This window comes from Eutrigla gurnardus, assembly GCF_963514095.1.
Source record: "Eutrigla gurnardus genome assembly, chromosome: 15".
Lineage (NCBI taxonomy): Eukaryota > Metazoa > Chordata > Actinopteri > Perciformes > Triglidae > Eutrigla > Eutrigla gurnardus.
The window spans coordinates 7,080,793-7,096,297 of NC_139938.1; the positions used below are offsets into that span (position 1 = coordinate 7,080,793).

Below are 15,505 nucleotides of genomic sequence, written 5' to 3' on the forward strand. Positions count from 1 at the left end.
TATTGTTACAGATCTGTAAATGTTTCATTCACTCTTGTATTTTGGATTTCTGGCCGCTTTATTGTTTGTTAAATTGACAGAATGATAGACTTCTAGCAGAGTCACCAGGGACACCAAGGACAGTGTAAACGTGGACTCCAGAGGGTTAAATGACACCATGTGAGCAGTTTAGAGGGGAAATGGAAGTGGTGGAACTGTTAACAGCTCGTGTGAAATCTGAATGTGAAAAAGGACCTACAGCTGTCAAATACATGGAATAAACGGATACAGGCCAGTAAAGTGCAAGCACCTGAAAATATGAGCCGAGCGAGTAAATCCACTTTCCACCAGCGCTCTGCAGAAGCCGGTTTAGAGCAGCTCAGGCCTCTGTGGAGCTTGTGGGTCTGGGAGGGAAATAAGCTCCTGGGTGGCCCGGCGGTGCCGACGCCCGGCCGGGGCAGCTGGGAGAGAGCAGGCGGGGAGGGGAAACGACTGCCGGCCCTGATAAGGTCTATCAGGGCCCGGCTTTTAGTGCACGCTCTTCGCACTGGGAGGGAGTTAGGATCACTTCCCTCGCTGGCACAGGCGAGGACGCCCGCCGTCGTCTGCCAGATAAAGCAGCAGCACTTCAGCGGAGGCCTCAATAAGTTGAAGAGGCAGGATTAGTGAAATGCAGGGCAGGGGTCAGGAGATTTGGAGGGTTGGAGGCTTTTAAAAGACACCATATGTTGGATATATTTTAACAAGCCTTCATTGTGAGTAAAGTGTTTGTAATTGAAGCGTCATCAGTGATTTCTTATGAATTAAATACATGAATACCCAGAATCCATTCCATTTCGGCTCATCGAGTCTCGTACATTCAGCAGGAGATACGTGTTTATCTTCCTCGACTTTTATGGATTTTGTATCATAACTGTCATCTTTTCATGCGTCTCACATCCGCTGCTCTCGGTGTCTACGCCAACAGGAAGAAACATGAAGTCAGAGCTCTAACCATGTCACGTTGTTCTGCACACACCCATGTTGTTTCAAATCCTCAATGAGAAACTGTGTCCGGTACCTGAGAACACTTCCAGTCAGTGGTGGAAAAGTACTTCTACTCAAGTATTCTGCTTCAGTATCATTTTGCCATTTTATGTTACTTTATACTTGTATTCCACAACATTAACAGCTATAGTTACTTTTCACATTATGATTCAACATAAAGTCAAACTTACCTTATCACTTATGTGAGTAAAACAATATGAGTTGTTAGTGATTTCCCCTCTAAACGTTTCACATATTCCACCAAAAGCCCCAAAAATAAATAAATATATATATATATATATATTTATATATATTTTTTTTTGTAGCACCATTTTTTTTTCTGATCTCGTTATATAAAGCTATAGCTCCACCTCGACCAGCTTCAACTGTAAGTCCACTACTCACACACTGATGCAACAGTGTTAACAGTATAAGTACATCATAAAGGATGATACAGCAGTTACAGGGAGGAAACAAGTACTTTTTGTACTATAGTACCCTTTTTTATTTGACTTCAGTAGGATTTGCATGATGGACCTGTAATTGTAATTTGATCTAATTAAATGTAAAGATTTGATTGTGCTGAAGTCATTAGAACAGAGTTGTATTACTGACTTGTACTTAAATAAAGGACTGTGTACTTTCTTCATCTTAAATCCATGTTACAACTACACATAATGGATTCTAAACATCCTACATCACTACAAAACTTTCAGAAGCCTAAGAAGGGAGAGATTACAGAGATAAGGAGCTGGTGTGAAGACTGAAAACTTACCATGCTAACACGTCACTCTGAGTATATGTATGAGCAGTCAAAGACGTATTTGGTGCCTAAAGGATAAACCAAACTGTAGTTGTGCGTTAAGGTAGTTAACCAGCAAACGAAAGCCACTTCCCATCACTCTGTCTGTCACACACACACAGGAAGCAGGACGCTGCACTGCTGCCGCTCCTTCAGACACACTTGTAGGTGACCCAGATAAGTCTGTAAGCTAAATGTAAAAACTAACCAGGCTTCCACCTCACAGGAGAAAAGTTAGTTTCTGAAAGAAGTGATCAGTTTAGAGGGATGTAAAAAGCTGCCTTTGTTCTGTAGCTGCAGCCCGCTGGCCCACTAGACCCCTCCACAGGTTATCAGAAACCCACGAGAACACATTTACATGGAACTGAAACCTGTGGCCTTTCACTTTTCAGAAACAACAAGGTGATCATAGTGGTGCAAACGTTGCTCAGCACGCAGATGAGTCGTCATTTCAACAAGAATCCAGGTTTAAAAAACAACTATTCTCACATACCCCCCCCCCCCCCCATGTACACTTGTTTCTCCCATTCAGACTCACTCAGCCGTCCTCCTAAGTGAACCTAAAGCAGGGACTCTGGTCTTCCATCACTCGCACTGCTTTAACAACGGCAGAACATTCACAGAGACCCTTTAGTGTACCTTTAAGTGTTGCATGAGGACACATTTGAAAAAAATCCATTAATGATGGTTTTACAACAGGCTTCACTTTCAATAGTTAAACTCTGAGCAAAGTAAAGTATGGTTCACAACCACCGTCCAGAACTTTTATCGTTTCGCACCATCTGAGCTGGCGGTCATCGCTTCCATCAAAGTCACATCATCAGTCAAACCACAGGAGCTGCATCTCTTTGTCACCTACACTTAATATATGATATGTATATTAATAAACGTATAACAGACACGAGTCATGAAACTTTACCTGACGAGTCAGGAGCTTAACATGAATATAATGTCGTAAATAGGTCACACTGGCAGATATGCTCCCACTAGTGTGTTGCAATCTCTCTCCACACACACATTTTGGGTTTATTACCCAACTTCACGTCGCACGGCGCTGCGGACTAAACTGCACAAATGACATCATCGCTCGCCGGTACAGGTCAAGATGGAAAAAAACCCCAGAGCCGAAGCCTTAAAAGGGATTTGATATGAAGTGGATGAAGAAAACATGAATGATTAAGAGGAAATCCAGCGTTCCAGTTCTCGTGTTTATAAGTGAAGACGTGAAACGTGGACGGGGTCTAAGTTTGTGCCGTTGTGATTGAAAAGTGATGGTCTTAGTTGCTGTCAGCGTTTTGTAACAGCGCCTGCAGAAGGCAGAGAGTAAGACGGAAGAAGAGAGGCAGCCTGACTGTTAGACCTCTTCCTGTGGTTACATCACGTGGTTGTGGAGGGTTCAAAAGGAGACGACGACGACTTCTTCTTCTTCATCCACTCCTCGGACGGACAGACGACACCTGTGAGCCGACGCTCCTCACTTACAAGAGACAAGAAACCAAGGATGAGGTAAAGTATGACGGGTATAACTGTGTATTTAATGCTAGAATTATTGGTGTCGACGCCATGACAACGCCTTTACGTACAACCGATATCAACAAATACAGCTTTTACTTCATTTTACTCTGCATTTGTTTTTAACTTCTCGTCTATTCAGAAATCCACTTGGAATTCGGATTAAAAACATTGTTTATTGTAAAACGTAATGCTTTTTTTTTTTTCTGCTACTGTGTTTATTTATTAAGTGTTTCATGATCTACTTGATCTTTTCATTTGCTCCAATGTGTTTCCGATCTGATCACAGATGCCTGTAGTTATTTTGTAAAACTTGTTGAATGTTCCAAATGAGCTGAAACTCAACAGAAAAGCTTACTCATGCCTCCCAAAATGGCTTCCTCAAGATAGCGCTTCCTCTGGCAAGCAGTTCACGTCTGACGATTGCCTCAAACGCAGCACCTAAAAGGCACACAAGCCAAGCCAGAGGCCTTTTTGGAGGATTTTTGTCTTTTACAAAAAACGCAAACAGGCCTCACTTCCATTTGAAAAACATGCAAATGTTTTAAGACAAATCAGGAAGTGAGCGTTTTCTGGTACGACATTAAAGCGAGGGCTGTTGGGAGCGTTGAGCTTTCAGTTTGGTGTGAAAGTGTGTGTCTGGGTGGGGGTTGGGCTGTGTGTGTGTGTGTGTGTGTGTGTGTGTGTGTGTGTGTGCGGCTGCAACACGAGTGCAGGTGCAGAAGAAGAGAGAAGTGGGAGCCGACAGAAGACGAACAGAGGATGTACAGTGCAGTCATCCATAAAGTAGAAAGCACTACTAAACTCATGGCCACAGTGTAGTGTTTCCTACTTTATGGATGAGTGTACTGTTGGCGTCGAGAGAGGAGAGAGAGGCCGCCGCGTGGAGCCCGCGCAGGAAGTCACAAAAGAGGAAGCGGCTTTGTCTCACAAGGCCACGCGTTGCCCAGAGTGTTGCCCCAGTCAGTTCACATGGGTGGCGTGTGGCGCCGAGGAAAGCTCGCAACTCTTTTTCTCCATTTTATAATTCATCTGTCCTGAAACAACAAAAATATGATCATGAACATGTGACGTGTAGAATCTGTGTGGTATGCAATAAAGATGAACATCAAACACCAAAAGTACCTTGTGTTCACGTGTTTTCCAACATGTATCACAGACTCAAGTGTTTTCTGTGAAAATATACATACTTTATTCCTGTAAAAAGATCCATATTGAAACAAACCATCACAATTTCAAGTCAACGAGTCCTCTGTGTTCTACATCTTCAGTTACTGTTCCTCCATCATCAATGACTGGGCATGCAAAAGAAAAAAAACAACCCTGAAAAACAATATTAACAAAAATATTTACAGATGAGCTTCCAAAAGGGTAATAAAAACATGTATATATATAAAAAAAGGTCAATCTTCCACTTTCAAACATGAATGCAGGTCAGGGAAGACAAAAAAAAGAAGAAGAAGAAAAAAAGAAGTTTCCCGCACTGTATGAAAATATACCACAAGTCCCGACACTGTTCATTATATACACACAGCTCTACAGCTTTGTTTCCACTGCAGTGACGATCTACAACCCAAATATTGTAGACAAAGTCCGCCTAGAAAAACATAAATATGACAGTAACATAAATAAGGCCGAACATGGGTATAACATTGGTACGCATGCAGTCAATATACATCCTGTAAACAACATATTAAGACTAAACAATGTCTTCTTGTAAGGCTAAATATGATGAACTGAGCTAAAACACGATACGGGTCCGGGTCCGGGTCCGGGTCCAGGTCCAGGGCCTATCCAGCCTATACTCACTACACAGCAGGTGGAGGAATACTTGTGCATTAAAGGCCGTCAAATACAAGATCAGTACAAATATTCGCTGTACATTTCGGCAACTTTTGAGCATCCAACCCTCTTTAAAAGAAAGAAAAGATAAATAAAACGGTCAAATCAGTCTTGCCTCTATCCCGCCTGTCTCACATCTAAAGTGTCTTTTTCGCCCTCGCTTTTATTCTTGGCATCATCATGCTCCCTTTATGTAACACTGACAATCAAATTAAACATTCATGACATTAAAGAACAAAACTTTACCCCAAACGTGTGAAATCGCGTTTGATCTTCAAGAGCGACATCCGCGCTTCGACCCGCCGGGTGCTGCTCACTCTCTATCTCTCTCGCTCTCTCTCTCTCTCTCTCTCTCGGTAGCTATATGGTAACAGGCAAAGCACCTAAGATTTTGGCATATTCTGCAGTTTTTTAGACAGCCAGAGTCAACAGGTGGCTCAGCGTTGATAAGAAACTGCAAGTTAAAAACCTGAGAAGTTACCGAACAGCCCCCCGTCACACAGATTACAGCTCCGCTCACCATCGCTGGACGTGTGGGAACTGAATAATGAGCTCTGAATACTAAGGCCTGGTCCACACACTCACACCTGAACTGGATGCTACATCTCGATGTATGTCAAATAAACATTAGAAGATACAGAATGCAGCTTCGCTTTGCAGTCCACAACCTGCTAGATTATTATTAAAGTTGTTCATCTTCAACCAAACAGTCTACAATTGTATGATGCAAATGTGTGGACACACAAAACCGCCGCTACACATCATGGGCTCACACACACACACACACACACACACACACACACACACACACACACACACACACACACACACACACACACACACACACACACACACACACACACACACACACACACACACACACACACACACAATCACAGCAGTGCCATAAACCCTAACATGCTACGTTTAATCCATAATGCATCCAAAAGAAAAGAAGTTTATGTTATTAATGTGACCGGCACTGAGGACACGGCTTCACTCTAACCTCAAATCAGAGAAGATTTTCAGTACTGTTATTTTAAAAGTATCAATTAACTTGAGCTGACTAGTCCTGTAATCAATTAGTCCAGAGATTTTCAAAACATCCATTTGGAAATATTATCTCCTTGCTTCAGTATCAAAGGAGCTCATTGATATTTGGGTGCATCGTCATGGGAACATAAAAACAGGGAGGGCTAATTTGGCATAATTTTAAATGGTGCCAATATGACAAAAATGTCATCTTGTCAACTTTAGGCTAGGGCTACAGGGCGCTGACCCTAACATCATGGGAACTGTAGTTCTAAAACTTAAACTTAAAGTTGCTCAATACATCTTTTTTACAGAACTGAGGATGAGGATGTTCCTTCGTCATGGTTCCTTTATTCCTGGAACACGGATACTCTCCTCGACCCATCCTTGTACACATGTTTAAAATAAACTCAAACATTTGGGGGACAGGGTCTGGGGTTCAGGAGGGGGCGGGGCACTGCCAGACCTTCCAGAGAAAATTAATTGGCAATTTTTCTTTGATAAACGATTAATCATTTAAGCAAAAATACCAAATATTTGATGTTTTTTAGGTTCTCAAATTGGAGAATTTGTTTTCCTCGTTTTACATGAAATTAAAATGAATGACGTTGGGGTTTTGAAGTGTTGGACAGACATTTCATGACATGATCTTACAGGCCGAATTATGATAATCGATGATGAGTAAATAACAGTAGTTGTAGCCCGAACCGAGCAGCCGACTGATCACCAAGTCAGTTTTGCACACGCTGCAGGATTTCTCTCTCACACATGTTCCCATGGTAATGTCTGAGAAAGGCATCTGTTTTCAGTCTCACACCCACACACACACACACGCGCACACGCGCACACACACACACACACACACACACACACACACACACACACACACACACACACACACACACACACACACACACACACACACACACACACACACACACACGAAGGGCAACCCTTCACATTCTTTACCTTCAATGATCAGTCTTGACCCTATAACTAGTCAGATCTAAACTACAGGTCAAAGAGCATCACTGTCTCTGACTGACTAACCTCCTGATGTCACATCATGCAATGGGGTGATCTTAGGGCGAGAGTCAGATACTAATAAATAACACGTTCTGTACAAAGTGTATAAATACTCTTAAAGACGAGAAACACAAGTGAGGGACAAGCAGACAGAGATAGAAAATACATCCGATCTGGATGGTAGTGCATTCTTTCTAGTCACACAGAGGAAGAGGCGCACCGCTGCTTCCGTTCGTTTGCTTCAAATAAATAAAGTGGCACCAGTACACGAACATTACAGCCAATATGGAATTAGCTGCGTCTGAGCTGGACTGAAGTTCAACAAATCCACCGAGAGATAACTAAGTGTTTTATATCGAGCATTAAAGCCTACTGCGTTGAACATTTGCAAATGCTTAGATAGTTAGGTAGTATTTAGAGCGTATATTTGCGTTTGCACGATTCAACATGCACGTGGACATGCTCGTGTGATGCTGTAAGCGGTACGTTGGTGTCCTCTAAATGTAACAGCTGCTAGCAGTGCTCTAAGGCAAATGTATAAATGCTGACGGCTGAAGCATCAGTTATTAGATCTGATGGCTACGAACCGAACCGACTACCGACTGAGACTAACAGTGAAGATAGAAAAAGTGCTTTCAATGTGACGCGAGGATTCTGAGTCAGACGTGCTGACTCAATCTTTTTTGCTGGATCCCAGCTTTTTGAACAGCTTCTTGCCTTTGGAGAAAAAGCTTTTCTTCTTCTTGCCTTGTGGAGAGCAGTCGGTCTGCGTCGGGCTGCCTGCTGGAGGGGGGGCTGCAGGGGAGCAGCAGGCCTCCACCGCCGCTGGACCTGGAGCAGGGCCCGGGTCGGACGCCAGGCTTGCAGTGGGGGCCAGTTTGGGTGGCAGGTCTGTGTTCTCCTTTGTGTCAGGGAGAGGAGGTTCTGTCTGGGGGGGTGAAGCCTCTTCTATGGTTGAAGACCTCCGGGTAGCCTTCAGGAAGAGAGGAAGACTTCCAGAATGAGCATCAACAACGTCTGAAGCGTAGTAAGGGTTAAAAAGGGAAACGCAAGGACAGGACACACACAAAGGAGGAGGAGGAGGAGGAGGAGGAGGAGGAAGTGTTTCTGGGATCTCCACTTTTTCACCCGTGTTTTGATGAACTAAAACCACCAGTAGGTCCAGGATCCATGTGACCAGTATAGGGATACAGTAAAGGTGGAGGGAAGAGGACACTAACAGGGAGAGGGGACACTAGTGGTGATCACTGAGCCGCTAGAGTCCGAATCTAAAAACACTTACGATCAAGTCTCGAAGTGTACACTTCGTTTCTGCTTCTGCAAAAGGCCATGCAGGACAAACAGCGGGGCAAAAGAAGTGTGACAGGGCAGAATTAAAGAAACAGAACAGAAAACAACAGCAAACAGATGCTGGAACACAAAACAAAAGTCAAAAATAACTTTTGTCAGTGATTAGTGAAAATGACACATAACGTATGCTTGCAGGTGAGGAGGTCTCCATGTACAGTATTGGCTGCTGGACAGACAGAAGTGCTGAGTCACCTGTGATTCTTTCCTGGGTTCTGCTGCAGGCTGAGCAGAGACATGTTGGGCTGCAGCGTCCTCTGGAACGGCCTGCAGGAAGTTGGACGGCACCAAGCCCCTGTGTCCATTCAAGTCTCCCTGTAAAGAGATACAACATTAAGGAAGCGGGTAAGGCTTTTAACAACAACTACTGCTGCTTTGAACAACTACTGTAACTATAACTATAACTACTGTAATCTGCCATTTTCAGTCGTCACTCAATAGTAAATTAATAAACACCTATTTTGATGATCGATTAATCATTTTTCTGGCAAAAGTGACAAATACTGGTCAAGGTTCTTAAACGTAAGAATTTGCTGCTGATATTGGTCTTACATGATAGAAAATTAAGTAGTTTTAGTTTTTTGGGGAGTTATAGACATTTTTAAATGTTACATTGGGGTTCAGGAAATAATGATGGACACTTTTCACTTATTCTTTTACATTTCTTTTATATTTAATAGAAAAAAAAGCACAAATAATGCTTGCAGCTTGCTGACATGATCCCGTTAATTACTACACATAATGGTGATTAAAAATATATATTTTTTTATTGATTTTATTGCTTCCACTAAAAAAATTGGCCTCTTGCTGTGTACAGAGATCTGTTATACACAGCCGCAGATATACTGCTATACAGTTAGATCAGTTGTGATTAACCAATGTAGTATTTTACAAAGCTGTGTATTAAAGATATATCTCTCAACGTCTTGTAGAGTATATACATTACATATATTGCATTAATATAACACTATACTTTTATTATTCATAATAATACTATGTATTTATGGTGTAGTTTAATGTAATGTAGATATTGTATTGTAAGAAGACCTGCACAGTTAGAGCCACCACACTGTTTCAGGAAGTACAGTGTTTATGACTAAAATGGAGCACTAAACAGACACACATAGTCTTAGAGTCACGCCAACACTCACGTAGAAGAAGCCATCTTCGTCCATGTCACCGAACACATGGATGATGTCTCCGGCACTGAAGGTCAGCTCGGCCTGCAGCGAGTCATGAAACCAACAAGGCAGATAATGAGAAAAACTCTCATCACACACGTTGTCTTGTCTGAAAACAAAGACATTCTGCATGTCTGACCTCTACGTCGGTGTTGGGCGAGCTCTCTCGTGGATCATAATCAAAGATGGCCACCATCCTGCGAGCTCCTGGTGCCGGGTTCCCCACAGCCGGAGCAGCAGCAGCAGCAGCAGCAGCAGCAGCAGGCTGGCTGGGATCTGTCAGTCAGACAGAGAGAGCAAACAATCCATCACCTGATAATTAGAGAAGTCTATGCATCAGCATGCAGCTCATCACGTCTGCACGTCCGACCCGCTCAGCGCCATGCTAAGCTGAGGGAAAGTCACAGCACTGCAGGCAAACACGGAGAAACACAAACAGAACGGAGCGGTGAGAGTTAGCCTTTTATTTTCACTGAAGAAGCTCGAGCTGTAGAAATGAAGACAACTGGAATTATCTGAAGGTTAAATGATGCCGCTGTGAAAATGAACAGAGGAATGAGGAGAAAGGACCGCTTAACATTTATACTTCATTCATGTTCATGAAGAACTTAAAGGGAAACTTTCCAACCTGAACCCTTTTGTCCCAAGTGTTTGTGCTGAAGTGTCTGACGGGGACAACAATTTAAATGAGTCCAGTATTGAGTGCGAGTGAGGCAGCCACCAAACAGGCTAAACAAGTCTTGCTTAAAGATGTCCAGTGTTGACATCCACACTGTCGAAATCAGCTCAACTTTCAACCACTGAAAGCTTTTAGATAACAATACACTTTCTTATAGCGATATACTGTTCTTCCAACAAATGTATTTATTGTAAGTGGCTTTGGATAAAAGCGTCTGCTAAATGCCCTAAATGTAAATGTTAATGCTTTCTTGCCTCCCACATATCGAACTCTGACCAGCACTCCTCTACGACTGTCCCCTACGTCTCCACTGCTGCAACAAGTCAACCCTCATGAGATTTCACAACAAGTCTTCTGCTTGAGCGAGACCAAAAAAGAAAGTGAAAGGTAAGACAATGTTTCCTTGTTGTCTGCAGAGTTCCCCCTCAAACTGTTGTCCCCATCAGTCACTCAGACACAAAGTAGTAGAAATAACCCTTTAAGAAGAAGACTTCGTTAGAGATATCATTCTACAGTCCTTTATTGAGGATCTGTGAAAAGGTCAAATTCTTCAGTTAATCCCTAAATAATCAAGCGGTCCCTAATAAGGATACATGGAGGTGAAGCCCTGGTGTTATCAGCAGTCTGACCCTCAAGGAGAAGAAAAATGGCACGTGAACGTGTAAAACAGCGAGTGACCGCATGCTGTCCTCCAGTGGACGTGGACACAGTCGTCTGATCATGCAGGTGAAGACGGAGAGGCAGAGCGTGGACATGCTGACTACAAACCTTGGCTGGAGGAGTCTACGCTCTCCTCCCAGTGGGCCGCGGACTCCACTGGAAGAGACGAGGTGTGGGAAAAGAGCGTCAGCACAGTAACAGCATGATACCAGATCTCAGAGGCCAACGCACAATCCTGTCTTCAAAGTATGAAGTCTCAGTCATCACACAGAGGCACGGATGGAGAACACAGGGGGTGAAGCTCTCAACAGGTGGAATTTAGCTGGTCATGTAATGCAGTTGTGGCATCGCAGCAGAATAATGGCAAAGAGGACTTTCTATTATTAATAACCACTAAATGTATTTGTTTTTTACATTCAAAGCTTCAATTAAGGTTTTAGAATGAAGTGTTCTGTCATCACAATGTGGTTTTATACATAGAATATATATCTACACTAATACAGGTGTGTGCCTCCGTTTGAGTGCAGTAAGCTAACAAAGGCTAACAAATATGGATTATTATATTGGGAGGGGTCCCCGAAATTATTTGAAACTTTATTTCTTCCAAAAATGTAAATATGTCCAAAACAACATGAATATAACCTACAATAAGGACATATAAATATTCCTATGTATTCAATGTTATGAGGTGAAATTGTGATGTAGAAATGCCAATATAGAATGAAATTAATGGCTTAGCATTGTTAACATACATTATTACATTAATATTGACTGGTTTTATAAACAGCACAATTTTATACAATATGTAATGGAGGGTCCTTGGCCTGAAAAACGTTGAAGAACATTCAAGAATGAAGCTTCGGAGCTTTGAACTATTCGATAAACGTCCACATTCTGCTGCGACGTCTGCAATGTATTGCATGAATATCCAATGACAGCTGACTGACTCAGTACTCATGTATGTGGCTGTTAAACTGTGTCGTTATTGACAAAAATCATAACAAAGTTAACCTGTGAAGGGATGAAGGTTCTCTGAAGAGCCTATTAGCACTATGAAACAAGGTGGAGCACTAGGCCTTAATGACAGAATCTGAAACTTCTGTGTGGAGTACTGAGAGTGGTGAGATCTTAGCAGAGTGCTGGGAAGCTGTCTGATTTCATTTCTACAGTGGCTGACCTATAAATCTCCCCTGGTCGCTGAGGGGGAAGCAGCGACTGAAAGAGCGAGACGCTCGAGTGAAAGAGACAGAAAGGAAGCAAACCAGAGAAGAGAGTAAAGGAGAGAGGTGGGAAGCCGCAATCTGCAGCGAGACACACCTTTCTTGGATCGTCTCGGTTTCGGCGGTGGAACAGGGCGACGCGGAAGCTGTGCGTGTGTGCGAGTGCCTTTATGGAGTTTTAGAAAGGAAAACCAAAAAAATAAATAAAAAAATTGAAACCAAAAAAGAAACACAAGAGGTGCAATTTTTGAGAGAAGCAGACCAGACAGAGGAGACAATGAGAAGCCAGTGAAGAGCAATTTAAAAATGATAACCAGTGAGCAGCAGACACAGCAGTGAGAACACGTGGAAGTGAAAAGGTTAAACCATCTGCAGCTACACCGCTCCGGGTAGAAAGCAGGAAACAGAAGTGTCTGCAACCCCGCCACAGGCAAACACTTTGACTTAGGTTGGTTTGTTTCTTAGACACCTGCTTGAAAAGGCAGTGAGTGACTGGGAAGAGATGGTTATGGTTTCCTTAATAGCAACACAGTGAACAGAAAGCCATTCAAAATACAAAGTAATGCAAAGGGAGGGGGGGGTGGATTTTTTTTCTCCAATTAACACAGCTGGCCAAAGACTGGGAAATAAAAAAAGTGAACATTGATATTTTGGGATTCTGCAACACTTGTGCTGCTGTTTTCACTTACCACTCAAACACAAACACCGGTGACATCACGAGTAGAACATTTTACCCCTGAAGGATGTGCACGTTCCTCATCGTAACAGAACACGTTTAACAGCACACAACACAATGGGAATTTCCACAATCAGATTCCACACTTAATCATTCGGTGGGAAAGCGGCCTGCAGGCACGTCTTCAGACAGCTTCACCTACCTATCTTCTCCATGGAGGCGGCTGTGGACAGGAAGCCCTGCTGCAGCAGCTGCTGCCGGGTGTCCTCATCCTCCACCTGGATCTCAGAAACCATGTTACATGGGACGTAGCCCAGGTGGCCGCCGCACTCGCCTCGGTAGAACCCGTCTGCGTCTTTGTCTCCGTACACCTGGGCAGAGGAGTGTGAAAATGGAACATACACCTGTAAGATTGCAGTTTGAAATACAGTTTATATGGAATGAAAGGCTTTTAGGCTTTCAAACATACATCAAAGTTACAGAAATGTTCCAAAATGAGGACCATTATACAGTGTGCATATTTATCCTGTTGATGTGAGCTTATCAGGGATGCTCTGAATGACAAGCATACGGGCTCCAGCAGTGTCTGAGCTGTGTGGGGACGTACTTTGATGATCTGTCCTTCAGTGAAGGGCAGCTCCTCCTCGGCAGCGTCAGGATTGGGTGACATGGTGGAAGGATCATAAGGGAAGAGGGCCACGAAGATACGAATGTCACCGTCTCCTTTGGTCTTTGATGAATCGACACCACCTGCAAACACACGGTCATAAGACTTCATTAGTTACATCTAGGTGTATTGGCAAAGGGTTTATTAAACTAATTGTCCTTCCTTTTGTTTAGGAACAGCACTGGTTATGTTACAAAGCCCCATAATAAATCACTCACTTCGTGAAATTACTTTCCATGACTTTTAAAACTTTGACCAGACTTGTTTTATCATTGTTCATTTTATAAAAGCTTCTGTTTTCATGCAATGTCTTTTACTTTTTAAACGTTGCCTTTGTAAAATCGTAACACAATGTATTGTCACTATTACACTACGCACACAAGCAATGCGTAGCATGCAATGAGCTCTGCAAATAGCATAGCCAGCTCTCCCCTCCCCCCACACCTCTCACCAACTGCATGAACAGTGTTCGCCAAGCACAGGCATGTCCTTATAAGAGGTAATCAAGCTAAACCACTGATCCTAAGCTGGGTGAGCCGTTTGACAAACGTGCACTCGTTCATGATCTGCAGCAAGCAAACGGTGTTTGACCCACTCTCTAATCTGAATCTGACGACGTTTACTGACAACTAGGCATCGGGCCATGTGAAAATGACGTCTCGATTATTCCGGACAAAGTAATAATGATTCACGATAATCATCAAAAATAAGCGTTAAACTGTAAAAATGTAATTTTTACATCCTGGGCCATCTTTTTTTTATTTAACATCCTTTTTTTATCTACAAAACAATCAAATAATCTTCAATAAGATGATCATAAATCACAAGGTCTCCCTGCATAAATAAAAATAGATATTTTTGTATCCTGTATTTTTTAAATCCAGCTATTTTTCACTTGTCTATCATGATAGTGAGCTAGACAGGTTTTTTTGTTGGCGTTTTTAATCCTGATTCACGATGAAATCATATATCATCCCTACTGACAACACACAGGCAAATAAAAGAAAACAAATAGACCAAACACCAGTAGACATGAAATGAAAAATGCCTTTTTAACACTTTTAGATTACATCCATAGTCATATTGTGCGTCTATTTAACAATAAAAAAAAGGATTTATTTGTACTTTTATATCTAAACCCAGGACAAAGATATGAAGTGAGCTTACATAAGATAGCAACAAGTAAAATAATATGACACCAATCACTGAAGCTGCAACTTTTATCAATCAGGGAGGTGTGTGTGTGTGTGTGTGTGTGTGTGTGTGTGTGTGTGTGTGTGTGTGTGTGTGTGTGTGTGTTGAGCCATAGTCCTCTGTAGCTCCGTATCACGCTATGTTCTAAACCGGCCCACTTCAGTCCAATTAAATGCAAAGGATTTCATTTAAATCCCTTTTATAACTGTACAACGCTAAAATATTTGGTTTCACGGGAGAATACTCACAGTACAGAAGCTAAAATCGCTTTAACTTCCGTCTCAATGTGACTTTGAGATGCAACTACACAGATCGTACAAAGCGACCTTTAAATGTGGCTCGTGTTACGGGTGTTACGGGTCTATAGCGGACATGCGGTATGACATCAGTGGGACTGAAAGCATTACAACTGTAGCCTTTCTGACAGCGAGCGACACATTTGAAGAGCTGAAGTGAGGCTTTAAGCTGCAGTGGAGAGACGTGTTCTCTATCTCATTAGGGAGAATCAGCCCATCTGTGGCAAAAGTCACGGGCAGGCGACTTGCATACTTTCACATCCTCTCTGATTTTCTAGTAGATAGGACAGAACTTCTCCCTGCTCCCTTCCTCTATCTGTGTGCACATACTATAGTGTGTGTGTGTGTGTGTGTAGTCAACTGTGC

The 15,505-nt window shown here is 42.7% G+C and overlaps 1 protein-coding gene across 2 annotated transcripts in view; it reads right to left on the reverse strand.

Annotated features, from left to right (window-relative positions):
* Nucleotides 1-4,487: 4,487 nt before the first annotated feature.
* The window catches only part of tspoap1 (TSPO associated protein 1), a 63,491-nt gene continuing 52,473 nt past the window's right edge, over nucleotides 4,488-15,505 (reverse strand). The window contains exons 25-32 of one of the 2 annotated variants that reach the window (XM_084028113.1): nucleotides 13,590-13,732; nucleotides 13,185-13,353; nucleotides 12,404-12,472; nucleotides 11,195-11,242; nucleotides 9,887-10,023; nucleotides 9,718-9,789; nucleotides 8,762-8,881; nucleotides 4,488-8,192 (exon numbers count right to left, since the gene is read on the reverse strand). In XM_084028113.1, coding sequence (XP_083884239.1) covers nucleotides 7,893-8,192; nucleotides 8,762-8,881; nucleotides 9,718-9,789; nucleotides 9,887-10,023; nucleotides 11,195-11,242; nucleotides 12,404-12,472; nucleotides 13,185-13,353; nucleotides 13,590-13,732 — 1,058 coding nt within the window. In that variant the 3' untranslated portion in view covers nucleotides 4,488-7,892. The remainder of the gene's footprint in view (nucleotides 8,193-8,761; nucleotides 8,882-9,717; nucleotides 9,790-9,886; nucleotides 10,024-11,194; nucleotides 11,243-12,403; nucleotides 12,473-13,184; nucleotides 13,354-13,589; nucleotides 13,733-15,505) is intronic. The other variant, XM_084028112.1, reaches the window with a different exon arrangement.